Source organism: Aulostomus chinensis, chromosome 21, assembly GCF_037954235.1.
Source record: "Aulostomus chinensis isolate RoL2024-O1b breed Wild chromosome 21, RoL_Achi_v1.0, whole genome shotgun sequence".
In the NCBI taxonomy this organism is placed as follows: Eukaryota; Metazoa; Chordata; class Actinopteri; order Syngnathiformes; family Aulostomidae; genus Aulostomus; species Aulostomus chinensis.
In genome coordinates, this window is record NC_141340.1 from 6,445,358 (window position 1) to 6,464,438 (window position 19,081).

Below are 19,081 nucleotides of genomic sequence, written 5' to 3' on the forward strand. Positions count from 1 at the left end.
GACAAGTTTAATGCCGGCAAAACCGTCAAAAAATATGAAGATAAAAGATGAAAAATGTGATTTTTTAAAGAGATGTTTGTATCACACTGAAACCTTGAGGTCTCCAATGTTTCTTGGGTCAGACTTTATGAATTCTATCTCTCTATCCATCTATCTAATCTTTCAAGTTTCTCTGCTAAGCTAGTTAGCGGGTTAGCATTCTTCATGTATTAATCTTGATGGGATTCCATTTTCATTTCTGACTCCCCGTTAACAAGTTCATTGGAAATGAACTATGAATCACCTAAAGATTTAATCCAAATTGCGGTGAAAAGGGAGCTTACTGCACAAAACCGCTCAGTTTTCCTTGACATATTTAGCCTATCTCTAATCTTTTGGCCATTTTTTTCCCCTCCTGCATGATTTAATGAAGCTTATACCTTGAAAAAAACAACAAACTGGACTTTTCATGCGTTTGAGTTTCTCAGTTATCAGGGTTATCCTGGACTTGACCATATTCAGGATATGGCATTTGAGGAAAATCTGGTTATTGATATTCTGGTATACAAGATAAATAAATGTACTCTGGTTTCAGATTACTGCATGTCACTTGCGTCGTTGATGTTTTATATTACAGCACAAACCACTAATTTTGACAGCTGTTTAAAATGAGAGCACGTTAGCTCGCAATATTAGCACCAGTAAATGCTAACGTCTTGTAGCACTTACTTCCAATGATGGAAAAGGATACTAAATATGTCGGTGGACGAAAGACTGAAACAATTTTCTGTATTTTTACGCTGATGATAAAAATACTTCAAATACATGCCACTTAAATTGCTGGTAAACTCGACAAACTGATGGTCCAAAGCCTTTCCATGTGCAGACTTTACATTTTGACACAACCTTCCATCTGAAGAGCCACTTATATTGAATTCTTCCATCCCCAAAAGACGAAACTCTGTTTCTACATTAATCTAGAAATGAAACACTCTTGTTGCAACCAGTTTTTGTATTTTTAATTGCATCTGTTGCTTTAAGACATAATACCCTAGCATGGCATAGCCTAGCTTAGCTAGCCTAAACAAGCGCCCAAAAGCTAAGGTGATTTTCCTGAAATTGGAACATGTCTTTTGACGGCACAAAAATGGAACATTTAAAAAAAACAAACAAAAAAAACCCAAAAAAATATTTGTACTCAAGTTCATGTAAACAACATCTGTGTTGCTAATTACTCATTTGTGGGTTATGAACTAGTTATCGAGCCCAAAAAACACAACAAAATAAGGATTCAAGAGGCAATTCATGTCAAACAATTGTTTATTACTAATTATGGTACAAATTAATGTGACAGACTTGAAGCTTTTTTTTGTGTTTTTTTTTAAGAAATACACAAAGTGCTGCTTAACTGACCAAACAGATATTGCTCTATAAGTCAAAGTACAGTTTTCAGTCTATATATAAAAAAGAAAATGAAAACCAACCTCTGCAGGCTCTTCAGCTTTGGTTTCGAGTTCTTTAACTATTAACAAAAGGTCAAACCAGTTTGTCTGTGTTAGTACGATTTCACAAAAAAGCATTTCAAGATGATCAACAAATCATCCCCAATTGGGTTAAGAGCAAACATCGATCTCTCCGTTTTTCTATTCGCGGGTCTGTGACAGGTGAGCGTCATGAGAAATAATATAACGATAATAAATACATTTAAAATTAATTTAAAAAAAAAAAAAAAAAAAATGACCGGAATCACACGTGGCTGAAGGAACCACTTCCACGAAGAAATAAAACAATCGTGTGTCACAATAATAATAATAATAATAATAATAAAAAGATCTCTCTCCATGTTCAACATTGACACTGATCATCTGTCTTGAGCTGCTACAGCTTGTATGGCGTTTGTAGGATTCTCAGGAGAACAGTACTGAGGTAATGAACTACTGTACACTTCATAGTCTTCACTTATTTTCCTCTCAGATTTTAAAGATTGTCAACATCATGAATCTATTTCTCTGTACAATGTGCATAACTATAGAGCTTTGGTCCAGCATTGAAAAGGTGAGCAAAGGCATAACTCCTCCTTTTTTTTTTTTTTTTTTTTTCTTTCTTCATTTCTTTTTGGTTAAGTAAGCCTCAGAACTGAACCATGATCTACCTGCAGGAGCCTGCTGCTTCCGAGTATATTCATCCGACAGTTGGTGCAGACATTTTCCGGCCTAAATTTGCCTGAATAAAAGTGGAAATAAATAAAATGTAAACACACAATCGGATTGATGACGAAAAAAAGAGGATATTTTGCATGAAAATTTGGTTAAAATTTACAGCACAATCAAAATTATACATGAGGAATCTATGACTTTCTTTCCTGCAAGCATTGCTGTTCTCTTTTAAAACCTAAAGTGTAAAGCTTTCTCATGTATTTACCGAGTGTGAAGGCGGCGAAGACGTGGCTGAGATGTGACATGGAAGGACAGATATCAAACAGACACATGATTCTGAATAAATTGCATCAAATTTCAACTCACTTCAAATTAAGCTCACACGTTCTGACATGTGACACTTATTCTTAGCGTTCACCTCTTTTTTTTATGATCTAGTCAAATATTCATCGTGGCAGTCTGGAGAATATAGAGGTTTATGTTTTTGGATTTTGTGTGTGTGTGTGTGTGTGTGTGTGTGTGTGTGTATGAAAAACAACCACAAAGGAGAAAAAAAGTCTGGATTAGTACGTGAGGAAATAATTAACTGTAAGGTCTGTACACCTTCGTTTAACTGAGAGGAATGCATGGAATTAAGAGAAAACACAGGAAAATATTAAGACTTGTAGAAACAACCGAGCTGGAGTGAGCTCAGTATTTTGGTCAATTCCTCCACATGCTGACAGACGGATGGAAACATAATTAAAGGGTTTATCATCTCAAATTAAATTCTGTAATTAATGACTATTTTTTTTTTAGGGGGGGTGGGGCTGCCAAGTGAAATCTGTAATGATCCAAAACATGCAACTGAAAATAAAATTCGATATTGCCATAATAACTACAGCGCTGTTGCAGCCGTTCGACTTTTTTTTTTTAATTATTATTTTATTTTTTATTTTATATTATTATTTTTTTTTTTTTGGTTTTTGTTTTGTTAAAATTGACCCACAGAGTAAAACGTTTTAGAAAACAGAGGGGAGGAAGTCATGTGTCCAAAAAAAACAAACAAAAAACAATAATAATAATTCATAATAAAATAAAACTAAAATAAAAGATAAAATCTTCCCCAAGTCCTTGAGCTGATGTTTATGTGTTCTTTGGCTATCAGGCTTTGGCAACAGAATGACACAGTAGCTCGAAACGAAGCTGCGGTAGACGACAGCGAAACCCATCATCATCATCCTCATCATCTTCTTCTTCATCATCATCTTCATCATGTGACAAACTCTGTCGTCTGAAACAATCTCATGGAATTATTAATAAATACCTGTAAAAGTTGTACAAAGTTACACGGTGGCTGAAAATATTTGCAGATGAAGCAAACAACATTATTATGTTTAACAGTTCTTTTTTTTTTTGGTTGTTTTTTTTTTTTTGGTTTGTTTTTCATTTTTAAGTCAAAAAAAGTGATAGTGGTGAAGACAGCATTTTTCTTGTTGTTTTTTTTGTTTGTTTGTTTGTTTTTTCTCTCAAAGATATTTACATACAAACAATGAAGGGGAAAAAAAAAATTAAAGCCGGACGTAAAATGTTACACTCACACGTATAGCTTAGATTTGCCAGTACAAATGTAAAAATTTAGAGCACATTTACATTACAAAATTATTCTTCAGATGCAACAGACTTTGGTAAATAGTGTTTTGATTTGGTATGATCTCTTTACTAAATTCCCTCCCACATGGGAACCAAAGTTTGGGCAATACTCTGGTCTGTAAAGCCAGAATCTAAAACTCTTTGAAAACAGCACACTGTATTTTTTCTTTCTCCTTGTGTTTTTTTTTTTTTTTTTTTTTTTTTACATAATCCTCAGATATTAATCTCTTTTGTTATGTTTTTGGTTTTCGCCAAGGTCATTTACATAATTGTGGTAATCACATTGACAACATTTAGTTCGCAAACTCATGAAATGTCCATCCGGGTGACTTGGGAACGTCAGGAAGAGTCCGTCCACCTCAACGGCTGCTGCAACTTCTCCACTCCTTTTTTTGTTGGTTTTTTTTTTGTGAGTGTGTGTGTGTGTGTGTGTGTGTGTGTGTGTGTGTATGTTTGTGTGTGTTCCTGAACAGCTTGGTTCATTTCGGGAGCTCCTCTAGAGAGTCGGTGAGAGGGTCCATTGGTACGGCGGCGCCGATGTCGGGCTGTTTCAAGCGCTTTATTGTGTTTTTCAAGGCTTGCCTCTTGTTGCAGAACCAGACCCGCACCACCTCCCTGTCATAGTTCAGTTTCTCAGCTATCTCCGTCATTTCCTGTCCGGAGGGGTGTGTGTTCTTCTCAAAGTGGCTGTTGAGGATCTCGAGCGCCTGCGGGGTGAAAGAGGTCCTCCGCTTGCGTTTTTTGGAAGGCTCGCTGCCGATAAACTCAGTCAGGTTCTGCATGCCGGATCGGTGGCGGGCTTCAGCCTCGGCCATCCAGCGCTCCAGAACGGGCTTAATCTTCTGGGCGCTTTTAGGGGTGATGTCCAACTTCTCAAACCTGGCAGGATATAAAAGGCCAGGGTTCAGTTTGCCTGTCAGACTGCTACCTATAGTGTTCTCTTGGGCTTCCTGTGGTAGGAAAAAGTGGCTTCTCAGGATGGTGTGTCTGGGGAGAATTGAGAAAAAAGAATCTTACTTAGGTGCCCTGCCAGAACAAAGCTACTCGCCTTTTAGTCTCCTCAACCAGAATGCCAAAGGGGGCTGAGACTAAGATCCAGGTCCACATCCAAGCCAAACCCTGGAAGCACCACAGCTGCAGCAGCTGGAGGGGCTGCTGCTCACCAGTACGGTGTTCATTTACTCTCGGTCCCAAATTGGCAATAGTGGAGCAAGGAGATATTATAGCGCCAGAGTTTAGAGATAAACAAGCATCTCGCTTTCCAATAATAAGCTACGTCATCAATCAACAAAACAAAACAGGAATCACCCCCAAATACCCCACAGCTGCCCCCCCCCCCCGTGATAAAAACAAACCACTAATGCATGCACTTAAATATGGCACAATATCATTTATTTACAAAAAGAGCTTCAATTATTCATCAAAATGTACATTTAATACATTTTTCAAACTTTCTCTTCGTCTTCTAACATTTTATATTTAATAAGAACACATTTGCGCTCTCTAATCCTGAAAGTTTTTGCAACTTTGTGGCTGCGTGACACATAATTCTGACTTGTTATTTATACTCTGCATCTTAGCAAGCGGCTGTAAGAATGCAGAACGAAGCTCTTTGCGGAAACACGGCGGGTTGGCAGCTCAATGAATCCGTCCGGTGCTCTTGACTGTGATACAATCGGATGTGGTATCTGAAGCAGATACGATGGAGGCTCTTATTTTGAAGGAGCTCCTCTCCAGCTCATCGTGTTTGTGTTGTTCAGCAGTGACGCAGTGAAGGAAAGCTCACCTTTCGGCCACATATCATCATTTAACAGCTTTAGTAACTATTATTTTACATATAAATTAAAGAAAACATCTAATATCATGAAGCAGTAATTAGCAGTTGGAACTGAACAATAGTCCACTCTTGGTATAAGATTTTAATTTTAAAGAAATAATCTGATGAATAATGCTTTTACTGATTTTTTAAACATGTCTGAACATGATTTCTGTGTATAAAATCATAACAAAATGTTTCCCAAGTTCCAATATGTTATGTTACTTTGTAAAAAAAAAAAAGAAAAAAAAAGAACATTCTCAAAAATTATCATCTGTGAAATCGTTTATCAAGATTATAAAAAAAGCAGACATTTTAGTAAATATGCTTTGAGTTATGAGCCTTAAAAAGGTTCTTCTAATGTTTTTCTGGATTGTTTTTTTTTTTTTTTTTCTCCAGTCGATGGTTTACAAATGATCACCACTCTGAGTTCATGGAAGAATGTTTCTGTTTGGATTGTAGGAATTATTTTTGGGTTTATCATGTTTTTTTTTTTGTTTTTTTTTAAGCTTTACCTTAATATGATTTAAGATGTATTCACTTAAATAAGAAGGATGCATATTAATTAAGCCTAAGTGTTAAATATAAGCACGGCAGACGGGGCTCATCTTCACGTGAGTGTTTCTGTGGTAAGGACACACAAGAGGAGGACAGTCGCTCACTGGTGTGCAGTCTTGTGTTCCATTAGTAGAAAAGTAGGAGTGAATGTCAGACGCACTCACGTCTCTGAATAAAGTCGCATTTGTCGTAGCTTCAACTTCTGTCTGAAATCGTCTCTTTTAAAATCTGGCTAATTTGTAATTTCATCTCTAATCCAGCAGAGATCTTGAGGTTTTCTGGAATGAAGAAGCTTTACTGAACTCAACCAGAGGGGACCGGCTCTGCTCTGATGAGTCTCCTCAACGTGCTCCGGACAAACATGCGTGTAACGTGTGCAGAAGCTTTTAGTGCAGTAACATGCAGTGTAAGAATGGCCTGACAGGTGTGATGGAAAGACAGCGGGGAGTGTGGAGGAAGAGCTGCTCTCTGTGGAGCAAACAACGCTCTGAAGACATTTTTAATGGCGTGGTGAGTTGCTGCAGACACAAACATGGAGGGGTGAGCTGCTCACGCATGCGTGAACTTCCTCTGCTCCTACACCTCCTTCTCCTCCTGCTCATACTCAGGCGGTATTATTTTTAATCCTAAACAGCAGAGAGGAGCGCTCTATACTGCGGGGGATACATTAGTAAATATGAAGAGTCACCAGAGACGGGACATTTCATGGATCAACAACACCCGCAGATACTAAGATGAGTGGAGAGCTGCTCTGCTGGGGTATGCACTCCCATCACGAGTGCATCAGCACCAGAGGGAAGTGGCCCTGAATGCACCTGCAGCCTGTCTCACTCCTCCCCTGCTACTGTAGACCGGCTCCATGGACGTCTGCAGAACGACCCGGTGTGGAACATCGGTCATGTCTCCTGTTTCTGACACGTTCTCCTCTTTGATCACTGTATGGACGCCTAAAGAGGACGTTGGCTCACTGGTGGAACGTCAGGTTCTAGTTCGGAATGGGTTCCGTCAGTTGGTTCCCTTTTGTTAAACTTGGACACCGAGGAACGTTAATAGCAACTGTCAGGGAATTATAGAACAATTGTGTTCGATTATTTTTAAAACATACTTTTACACGGACATGACGAAGAACATTTCCTTGTCAAAACCAGACGTTCTTGCTTGTTTTCTGATTTTATTCACCAACACTTTTGTAATCTATGAAGCAAACGTTGAAAATGTCTCAAAACATTGGACACAACATTATGAAGAATACATATGTGTGTGTGTGTGTATGTATATATATATATACATACACACACACACACATATATGTTACCAGTTGTGCATCAGTAATTAGAAGACTCTTGATTTTTATTGCACAAATGTTGATTAGGGTTGGACAATTATGATCACTGCAATAATTTTGACAAACACTGCAATGAGCCGCACGTCTTAAGAACAGTGTTCTCCTTTCCACGGGGGAAAAAAAAAACCCATCAAAACGATTTAGGTGCGATTTTTGTTGGATCCTGATCAAATCTTGCAACTGTAGAACGCCGTGTGCGTCGCAGAGCCGCCATATTTAATTTGAACCGCCATTCTGACGCAATTTGAATCCACCAAATTCTGCGAAACCTCAGTTTGAAAACTGCACTGACGCCGTGTTGCGTCTTCGTCTCGACTGCGATGGATGTCCAGCTGTGAAACGTGTTGACAAATCTTTAACATTCGGCTGACTTTTGCCCTGGTTATATTTCGCGTTATTGATATGATCTAAATCTTCTCTGCAGGACATACATGGGAGCATCATTACTTTGCTGATGCCCTCATGTAATGCCTGTGCCTGTTTAGATAAACTAATAAAGTGTCTGGAACCATGGTGAGCAATGAAAGGAGACAGCATGGAAGCATCTGTCAGTGTCTGTTCACTGTCGGAGCTGAGAGTCGGAGAGCCCCAGAGCTGCAGCGACGTCCCGTTCCCCTCAAACTTCATGTCTGTGTTGATGTTAACTAAACTAAAGCACGTGAAGTTCAGCTCGCTACTTAAAACATCAGGATGTCATGTCCAATGTCATACAAACAACAACAACAACAACAACATCAAAAAAAATGTCATAACGGCATGAATAACAGCCCGCAGAATGTTTATTTTTTGAAGCTAATGGCTTTTAATGTATGTTATAAATATTTGAATTATGCCTGGCGGTAAATATTTAATGTGCGATTTTAAGACTTTAAACATTAGTTGGAGACGGCCGGGCCTCATAACAACACCCCGCCGCCGTACGGTTTCACATTTTATCGGCCGTTTGATGTTGATGTGATGAAATTTTTAAAAGTTCACGGCAGCGTTGTGTCCCATAAACAGTTCAGGTCATCAGCAGAGCGCACGCATTTCGGAGGGGCATTAAAATTAATACGGGGGATAAGAATGGAATTTCACCTCAAAACAAGGAGGAGGGTTAAAAAAAAAAAGGCTACAGGAAGAGGTCAATGTTAAGTTTCTGTAATTTAATTTTACACAAGACACTTTAAACTATGGTTAATTATTTTACTTTTTCTTGCAAAGGCGATATTTGACTGATTGTTCTGACATAAAGAGGAACTGCGTCTCATTTGGCGCCTTCATGCAGATGTTAGTGAAGTGGAACAGCAGCAGGAATGAAACACTGATTGTCTCATGAATATATAATACACCATTTATGACTAAACTGTCCTTGACGCCGCAGTAAAACATGGCAATCTTATTAACAGATCATCGCCGTCAAGCTCCTCCGTGTTCATCCTGAGCGGACAGCAACTGGCCTTAGTAATTATTAAATGCTTTAAGTGCTCGGTGTAATACTTGTGTATGTATTTTGCATAAGTGACATGATGCTGTCATGTCAGTGGATGAGACGGGAGGCAGCGAGGAGGCTAAGTAAAGACACGAGCGCTTTGCTTGTCAAGGTGGTGATAGTCAATTATGTATTTTAATATCTTAATCATGTCTGACATGAAAAATAGATGGTAGTTATGAGCACCAGACGTCATTGAGGCTGCACGGTTTCCTCTTTGACAGAATTAGGACATACTAGTTGGAAATAATGAAGCATTCCCTTCGCTCTTTGTCTCTCCGTACCTGCAGATGGCAGACTGGCTGTAAGCCGGCCCCTCGGCGGCGCTGAGCGCCTGGCCCACCTGAGTCTGTGTCAGGCCCAGGGACAGGCGGCGGATCTTGAATGCTTTGGCGAATTCACGAATCTCCTCCAGGTTGACCCCATCCACCTCGCTGGGGGCAGTCTGCGGGTCTACGATACAACACACACATCTCATTTTATTAGCCCTCTGCTCCTCTGTTGCTTACCTCATTTTCCACGAGTGAAAGAAGCAAACATTCTGCCATATGCAATCATCATCACCTCTAAACCACTTAAAAAATAGTTTGGCTCCGGGTCAGAACGTATTATTTATTGTTGCCCTGTACAAGTGTCTGGGAGATGTTCTGAAGAATAAATTCATCTGTGGTGTGAATGCAGGTATGTCATGGCTCTGACTTGCAAGTGTAAATCTTTTTTCTCCCACACAAAAGCGTATGAACAAAGCCCATGACACAGAGCATGTTAATTCAATAGACATATGGATCTTCAGCTGATATTTCTTGGCAGCAGACATTACAGAACATTATTTTAATCCTCTGACCCTTCGTGAAGACAGTTGCAGCCTTCAAACCTGCACCCAGCCACAAACTCACAGCCACGATGTTATAAAACCCTCTCAGCTTCAGATTTACACAAAGAGATGCTGTATCTGAATCTCCGTATTTGAGCAGATGGAGGGGGAAAAAAACAAAACAAAACAAACAAAAAAAAACACCAAAAACTTCACAGTATCATCTTGAAGAATTTCCCGGCTAATAAAAAGTGATTTCACATTGTACATCAATGTCAGGTGCCCTGGCATCCTGCTTACTAAAGCAAAGTTTGTGCCTCTGAATTATTCATCTTGGTCATTATCAATGAATTATTAAAGGAATCCTCCAAGCGTATTTAAGCAAAAATCTATGGTGCTGCCATCTTGTTGTGCCTCATAAGTGACGTGTAGCGTATGCGGCGTGCTCCAGACATGTGAACACTTGGTAGATGAGGGACTGAGAACTCGACGAAATGGGAGGGAGCAGCACTCACAGCTTCGGGTCGCATCATCTCCACATTGATGAGCATCTCTTTATCATTCCCAGCGGAGTCCATTTACTTAGCGGCTTGAAGGGCTGATGGGAAAGATGCTCAACAGATCCATTTTTCCTTGAGACACGTTGGGCTTCAAGTCACCAACATCTACATTTTGTTTTTGTTTTTTTGTGCCATTTTAGATCAGAAGCCAAGTTTACGAGTAATTTCTGCTTTAAAAAAGCTACTTTCTGCCCCTCAATAACAGACTTATAAGCTTTATATCGGAAGAATAACAGGTTAAACACTCAATTATTTGCAGTAGATGAGACACAAACACTGCCTCTGTAAATTACAGGCTTGTATTTTTCTTTATGATACTCAAAAGGAATGACACAGACACGACTAAGTCAAGCGCTAATAACGTTAACATGTATCGTGCAGTTTGCTCAGCATTCTTGTTCCCTCAGCTAAGCCTGCATTGTTACCTGGTCTTGACATGCCAGTCAGTTAAGGTGTGACTGGCTGGTGATTTTAGATTTCAGGGCCGTGGACACCGACAGTGAAGACTGTAACCATAATTCTCCCCACACGAGGGTTCAGACTGGTCCTATTTTGTAGCAGTTGCATCCGTTAGCTCAGGAAACATGGACACTGACGATTTGTGCGCCTGCGGTTTCACAAAAATTCTTAAAAAACACGAGAGGAGGAAGGAGAATCCAACGCTCAGTTAGGAGAGTTATTCAGAAGAAATATTCATAAAATCACAGGATTGTTACGGTTGTGGGGTTGACTCCATGGGCCTCCTGAGTCAGAATGATTTCTAAAACTATTTATTTGTTCGTCTTCATGCGGACGGTCCTTTTAGTCAGGGACAGTGAAGCCTGCTGCTGCGGGCGTTACTCTACTGCTCCAGTGCTCGTTTTCATCAGCTTTACTTAGGTGACATCAGGATTTAAAGGTCATAACGGTACACATGTCCACCAACTCTGTTAGCATCCGTGATCATCTGACTGTCTTCCTCCAGTCAACAAATAGATGCCAGGAAGACTGTCTGACCTCTGCTTGAAAAAAAGAAAAGACAAAAAAAAGGTATCTTTGAAGGGCATTTTCTACTGATGATTTGAAACAGTGATCGTGGGGATGTTTCATTCTTCTCTGGCGTGCCGACGTCTCTGATGCTGTCAGGGGATTTTTGCTACGTGTGTGTAAGTGATATTGAGAGGAAGTGATAGGGCTCGTACTCAGCATAAAGCATTAATTCTATTTTCCGCAGAAGTGAGCCACAAGGATTTGGTGCAGACTCCAAATGGTTTATAAGATATTTCTCCAGCTACAAGTAAACATAAAGGAAACACAATGTCTACAAGTTGATCAATGGCGACTTGTTTTTTATTAAATTCTGTGGCATTGTAGCTGCCTTTGAAATGAGTTTAGGTGAATCGAGTCTGAAAAATGAAATTTATCTGAATAAAAGAGAGTTTTTAAAGGCAATAGCTGTGTGTTGACAGGCTGTGGCCCGGTGATTTATAAGGGTCTTCCAAAGGCTCCTGCATTTCCAGAATGAAACTTCTGTTAATTATACATAAAGGACGCCACTTTAGATCGTCGAATAAACTAGAAAAATAAGACAGTCGGGGAAAAAAATTAAGAAATCTGAGGAGGCGTATCAGTCAAAAGCTTTCCACGCTGAGAGTAAGGAAGGTACTGGCGTGTTGAGTTTCTAGTCCATGATGTTAAAGGACTGGGACACCAAAATGAATGAAAATACACAACTCTTTTGATTACTAGTAGTTTCTACCAAAGCAGATTATTTATATTAGCACATACTTGTCTCTGATACATGTGCCGACACCTCCATACAAGAGGGTTTAAATTTTTTTTTTTACAGAATCATCATTTTTAACTGATAATTCCTCTCTGTATCCCCATTAGGGTACTCAGACGGACGGCATTATAAACAGAAGAAGAAGAAGAAGAAGAAGAGGAAGAGGAAGAAGAAGAAGAAGAGGAAGAGGAGGAAGAAGAAGAAGAAGATGATGACTTTCCTGCGATTGTACATGGAAACCACAAAATTTGCAGCGACCACCATGCACGTGTGAGCGTTTGGGAGGTGGAACCTGATGATGTTTGGATATTTGCTGCTCCCTGGTACAACTATCACTTCCTGCATCAACTAGGTGGCGCTAGAGAACACACTACTACTATATATTGTGATGTTGGACACAACAGCACATCATGGACACAAAACGTGACAGCCTCTGACTCAAATTCCTCTTGTAGATGTCTACAGGTCGGAACTCTCATCTAACGTGTGAGGTTTGGAAAAGATGTGTGGAGTCCACTTACAGCAGTTTCCTGTTCAATCAGAATTGGTCGCCTTGCTATGGTAACAGTTTCACAAAAACAAAAACGAAAAAAAAAATCACCTCAAGAGACCAATCCCCCAGTTCTGCGGGTGTTTCTGATCAACTCTGATATGAATTTGGCCGACATCTAAAAAATATAAAAAAAATAAAATAAAAAAACTAATCAGCCCCAAAATGTACTGAGTTCTCCTGGGCCCAAACTACATGCCTCCACCAAGCATGGCCTCAAAGTCTTTGTGGATCCTGCTGACGGACAAATACACAGCGCCAAAGACATGACCTTACCGATGATGTAATCATAATCTTGATAGAACCAATACCTTTGTAAATGTCTGTCGGATTGTGAGAATTATATGTGGTTTTCAGGCCTATATTATTGCCTGTTATTGCATTATAAGTAAGCTTGAACAACTGCTGGTGGCCATTTTGAAAAATAGCTGGCCCTGCCAGCATGGTGTGAGTTTGGGATGGACCAGTGTATGACGTAGCCATCAACGCATCTGCACAGTTTGGTGCTTTCGGGGGTAATCTTGAGTTCCTCGTGCCTTTCGCAATGCGACACCCATTGCTCTGCTACTGCTGCCACTACAGGCAACAATCATCATTGTGAATAAATACTAGTGGCTGGTAAGAAAATACATATGCTTGAGTTCCAGGACTTGCAAACACAGACAGCTATTTGTCGACATTTGTTTGACACTTACTGCTGACCAGCTGCCCCACGCTGAGAGCCGAGGAAGAAGAGGAGGTGGAGGAGGAGGAAGAGGCCTGGTGGAGAGGACTCTGTCTATGGGGCATGTGGAGCAGGTTTGGCTGAGAGGACGCCGGGCCTGTCTGACCCTGCTGAGCCTGAGGCAGCTGTACGCACACGCACGCACACACACACACCCACGCGCACACAAGACAAGAATAAACATCATCACATCATCAGAAAGCTCCTCCTTTACAAGCATCATGTCATTGACGGTGATTAGGATTGAATCTAATCAACCAATCAACAGCTATTACATTAGCCACTTAACGGCAGAATATGATGAGATCACCTTGCAGCGTGTTAATTGCTGCCTAGAATATAGCGCCGGTAGTCTGCTCAGCAGTGCTCGTCTCAGGTTACTACAGTAAAAGGAAGCCGGTTCAGCTCAGGTCGCCTATGAGCTTCGTAATGGCTTCCCTGTAGACAGCGACTTAGTTTAAAAAGCTCATGACAATTAGAGATTTCTCTCTTGGCCTGGTGAGAAGGCTAATAAAACGTGGATACAGCAGCCGGCGTATCAAACATAATTCATGATCCACACGCTCGTTGTGCTCTGATGGCAAAACAACAATGTATTTTCATGTTTTATGCACATTTGAATTGCTTTTACAAGATCAAGATCTTCACTTTTAAAGCTGTCGCTGCCATAAGCTAGGCCGGCTTCGCCTCTCCTCCTTTGCTATTAATTATTTTCTCTGTGGCATGTGTTTGTTTGGATGGTGGGGGGTGTCAACACACTGTCAGGACTGTTGACAGGCTCGGAGAATTATCTAGCTTCACTGGAAATATTCTAGACTGCAGACTCTGACAACCGTAAATTATGCCTGCGGAACAATGTGTACATGTGGGCTTTGAAGTGGAAACCAAATCAAAAACATTATTTACAAATGCAATAATTCATTCAAGAGTGTTTGATGCTTTCAGGGAGTCACAATTTGGTGTCCATCTGCAGAGAGTTCATCCACTCTGGAACTTTTACTCTGTAATTTGGTGTCAATGACGTTTTCATTGTTGTGTGAAAGCATGTGACTCCGTAAAGATCCTCATATTGGGAGAAGAAAACAGAGATGAAAAGAACCGGCATGTTTTACGTGCACCTGCAACATTCGTTCTTTGAATCAGAACAAAGCACCTCTTGTTTAGGTCAAAGAGGACAAATCATAAGTCCTGGGAGGGTGATTGAGGAAGGAGGGAGGGAGGGAGTGTGAGTGGAAGTGGAGGCAGGAGTGTTTGAGTTTGAGTGGGGTGATGAAAAGTGTTGTTTTTTTGTTTTTTTTTTGAGGGGGGGGTTATGGGGGGGGGGTGGGCTCTACAGGGGTGCAGCCGTTCCTCTAAGACTGAAAAGGTTGGCTGACAAGTGCTTTCCAAACATGCAGACAGTGAAACATGCAAACACACATTTGCAACACTTTCCAGAGAGGAATGATGCAAATGCAAAGCTGATGGGTTGAGTGTGAAGCAGAGCTGGTTGAAGGGGAGTGCAGAGGGTTTCAGCTCAGGACCCTCAGAATAAAGCTACCAGAGACTCAACCTCCACAATACTTGGAGGTGGCTGAAGCGTACAAACGTTACACACACACACACACACACACACACACACACACACACACACACACACACACACACACAGGGGTGGACCGAAGTTACATAGTATATATGAGGTAGCCTGGGGGGGGGCAAGGTTACTTCAGGAGAGTCCTAGTCTCGTCAGGGTTTCCAGATTGATTTCCAGTCCAATCACAATCAGCCCCATCCCCCTGACATATATTGCCAATTAACACCAAAATTACATCTAAGGTGTGTATCCGCACAGCGCTTTTTATTTTTTAGCCCACAAAAGTAGCCCAAAAAAAATAGTAAAAATTAGCCAAATCTGGCTAATGCTAAAACACTCATATGATAGCAAATAAGACAGACAGAATCAAGCCATGCTCTCATGCACAAGCTGCTTCTTTTACTGTACACTTCAACTGTTTATTGTAGGTATTTGTAGTATTTTTCACATTTGTTATGCCCTCTCTATGAGCCATTTTGTGTGTATTAACTGTTTTTTTAAGGTACTTGCCTTGGGATGAGAGCTGTAATTTAGCAACTGCGCTATTTCCAGCATTGATGCTACAGCTGATATGTTGATTCATGTGCTCTGCAGTTGCTCTATAAACAGTAAACCAATGTGTAAAATATCAGGGTAAGTCAGAGCCCCCCCTTTGCCCCAGATTTATTAAAATCCAACTGCTGTTTCTCCTCTCAGTTATTGCACGGTTTTTATCTTGAGGAAATGTAAGGCTTTTCTAATTATTTTCCAGGCTTTTTCAATTTCTGGAAATCCTCCTTCAACACCCCCCAACACCCCCGACCACCCCCCAACTTTAGGAAGCCCCCGGTTTAATGAACAGAGGGAGCTCTCATCTGACTCCACTAGGTGTTGCTCATTCAACACTTTTAAAGTCAGCTCATCATTGTTGGTCATCCCTGCTTCTACAAGCCATCGTACTTTATAAATGTGTATCTTACCTGCTGTCCAGGCTTGATTGGTGACAGCGTGATTCCCTGGGTGTTGATGACAGGCAGGATCTGATTGCCGATCACCGTGGCGATGATCTGGCCTTGAGCGTTGGTCAGAAGCTGAGGTGTAATTGGCTGTACCTGCAGTGCTGGGTTGCCACCCCCTGATTGGTTGGAGGGCCCTGCAGAGTTGGGCATCAGTGGGATTGTTCCAATTATCTACAAAGGGGGTAGAGAGGAGATGAAATCAGCTGGGTGGTTTTAAAAGAAGAGAGAGCAGAGAGAGTAAACGCTACTGGAGGCATCAGTCTTAATAATCTCCACCGCTGAGGCTTTTTTTTTTTTTTTGGCTTTTCGGATGTGATTGGAAACAAAGTATGAGTGGCTGTTTCATGGTGCTATGAGGCAAATCAGAGCCCCCTGCCTTCCAGTTGTGTACTCACTGATCATCTGTCACTGAGGTAGTTTTCCAGGCCAAAGCAAGTGAAGCCAGAGCAGACTGCTGCGAGCGCACTGCAAAGGTCAGCACTGAATACCTGTGTGTGTGTGATGGTGCACACCACTGACTGTATTATCCATTGCCAGGCCAGGATCAGGACAAATGCGTGCATGCGTGACTGTGTGTGTGTGTGTGTGTGTGTGTGTCTAAGTGTGTTTGTTCTTAAGTGTCTTTGTCTGTCTCTGGTGAGAAAGCTGCTGAGAGACCCCCATTTCACCCCCTCTCTCTCTCACACACACACACACACACACACACACACACACACACACACACACACACACACGAGTAAGAAAAGGAACAATAAGAGGGAGAGAAAGGGAGCATCAGAGAGTGAGACAGGACTCTCGGGGTCCCAGGGGTACTTCACCCCTCCTCCACCCCCTCCATGCCCCGCTCTCTCCTCCTCTGTGGCTGTAATCAGGAAGGGCAGATCAAAGGGGGCGGCAGAGTGTCACTGCAGCGTTTTAGCTCTCAGAGCTGCCAGAGTGTGGCCAAGAGTGGAGCTTTAGGGGGGACTTAGCGCCTCTTCACCATGATGAAGGTTAATGTCATCTGGGAACTGGTTCTGTGCAGCTCCTGAGCAGCCACCCCCCACCACCAATGACAGCGGCCCTCCACCAAGCCTCATTACACCAGAGAGCAACTCAACATGGTTGAGACGCCCATCACTCTAAAATCACTCTAAAATTCTCTTGTTTGGCATCTGGGCAAAAAAAAAAAAAAAAAGCCCCCCAAAAACAAAAACCTCTGAGAATTATTTTTGAACTCTTTATATGTCAGATACCACGAGAGCAAAAGGCTGCTCTGAGTACAAGTCAAAGTCACATCAACTCATCAAAAAATGTGTTTATGCAGTCATTCACCCCACCGACAACAAATTAATGGAACGCTCCTGGTCAGTCTCTAAACGCTTCACCCTCAGGACAACCTCCCAGGTTTGTTGCTAAAGTTGGTGGGAAACTCCTTCAAAGTGTGGTTATGTTTGTCACGCTAATGGAGAAGCGTATTCCTCGGTTAGAATCAAAAGTAATCTTTAATTGGGACTTGATTCATCCGTCTGGGCTGACGTATACCCTCTCCCTGTTGGTTTCTAATGCAGCAGTTGTAAGTAGTGGTAGTAGTGGTGCGCAACGGTAAGAAACGTTGGGGCCATGAAACTACTTCAACAACGACGCAGTGAAGTAACAGTTTTCTTGAACCGGATCTAAGACATATTTTTGACATGCAAAGCCTCTCTATCGGTCTCTCTTAAAAACAATAGAAACCGAACGATGAAAGTAAGCTAGGTTGCGTTTCGGTTCATATTTCTGTCGACACCTCAAACCGCAGCGACATAAATTTACCAGCAGCTTTTTACGTTGTGTTAACCAGCCTCTTCTTGCTCTCTAGTCTCTATGGCCACCACTGCTGATGCACTCTAGTGCATGGTGCGCCTCCCCCTCCTCCCTCCCCCTGTCTCTTTGACATAATAGGGAGGGATCAGTGAGAGAAAGGTGGGTCGACAATCTGTAATTCATCCCTGCCACGGCTCATTTGCTTACGTTGCTTCACATTAGGGGGGAGATAATTTATCTCTCTCTCTCTCGCTCTCTCTCGTAGCTTAACAAATTCCCTGTAATGTTCTTCTGCCACTTAGCATATTTTATTGCCCTGCCTGACGCTCGTGTCTCCCGAGTCCCACTGATCCCGCTTTGCATGCCACTGTGGCAGGGAACTTGTTCCGCTCAATTATTCATCGTCATTGGACTAAGTGGTTGTTCTATAAGCATAATAAAAGAGCAGGCGACTGACAGCTTAGCTCTCGTCGCTGTTCGGCAAGGCAGCGCTCCTCTGTCGGACTATCTCAGGCAGATGTTTCATGGCAGAGTCATAAAGCTCTTCAGTGGCTGATAGGGGAAAGTCCCTCCGCGAGTCTGAGTGTCAGTTTATGGACAGAAGAGGAGCGGCTGTGTATACGATAAATAATCAATTCCAAGAGTTTGAAGTTTAAGTTTGTTTAATTAGAGTTGGATATTGGACCTGGATGTTTTTCAAAGTGTGTCTAAAGCATGAGGATCAAATGCAGCGAGGGATCTAATGGGAAATATTCTCTGGGCGTATCTTTCTCATCTGAAAAAAACCCCCCAACACATCTACAAATCTTATCATCTTTTAATTTTATGTGTTTTCAATGTGTAAATTTATATCGTATGCACTTTTCTTCTCTGGTCCTTGAGTCTGTATTCAAGTTTGACTTGACTATTCATAATTATCATATAACAGCAATGCATCAGGCAGTTTGTCTGATATTGTTAGACGGGTAAAAAGGGCTGAACATGAACATAATTATGTAAAATTAGGTATCCAGAATTAATGTTCTCATAGTGGGAAAAAAATGTACGTATATGTTGGATTCACACAAAATACTCAAGAAATGTAAAATTCTATCATACCTCTGTGACGTATAAATGTGTGTTTGCTGGAAAAGGCCACGATTTCATTTCTGGCACACTCGCGAGAGCATAAATGTAACCCTGCCGTTAAAATTCATCGGCAGAACCCATAAACTGCAATCTTTTACTGACAAAATCCTAAAATGCTAAAGTGCTGTTATTTCATGTTGCCTTTGTGCTGCATCATATACTGGTTTGGCACAAAAAAAAAAAATGTCTGAAACAAAGGCCATTGAACTTTTATGGACTAGGCT

At 41.3% G+C, this 19,081-nt stretch overlaps 1 protein-coding gene across 2 annotated transcripts in view; it reads right to left on the minus strand.

Moving 5' to 3' along the window:
- Window positions 1–3,941: 3,941 nt before the first annotated feature.
- Window positions 3,942–19,081, minus strand: part of pou6f2 (POU class 6 homeobox 2) — a 79,976-nt gene continuing 64,836 nt past the window's right edge. For both annotated transcript variants that reach the window (XM_086191299.1, XM_086191298.1), the window contains exons 9-12: window positions 15,906–16,115; window positions 13,342–13,495; window positions 9,242–9,410; window positions 3,942–4,754 (exon numbers count right to left, since the gene is read on the minus strand). In XM_086191299.1, coding sequence (XP_086047425.1) covers window positions 4,247–4,754; window positions 9,242–9,410; window positions 13,342–13,495; window positions 15,906–16,115 — 1,041 coding nt within the window. In that variant the 3' untranslated portion in view covers window positions 3,942–4,246. The remainder of the gene's footprint in view (window positions 4,755–9,241; window positions 9,411–13,341; window positions 13,496–15,905; window positions 16,116–19,081) is intronic.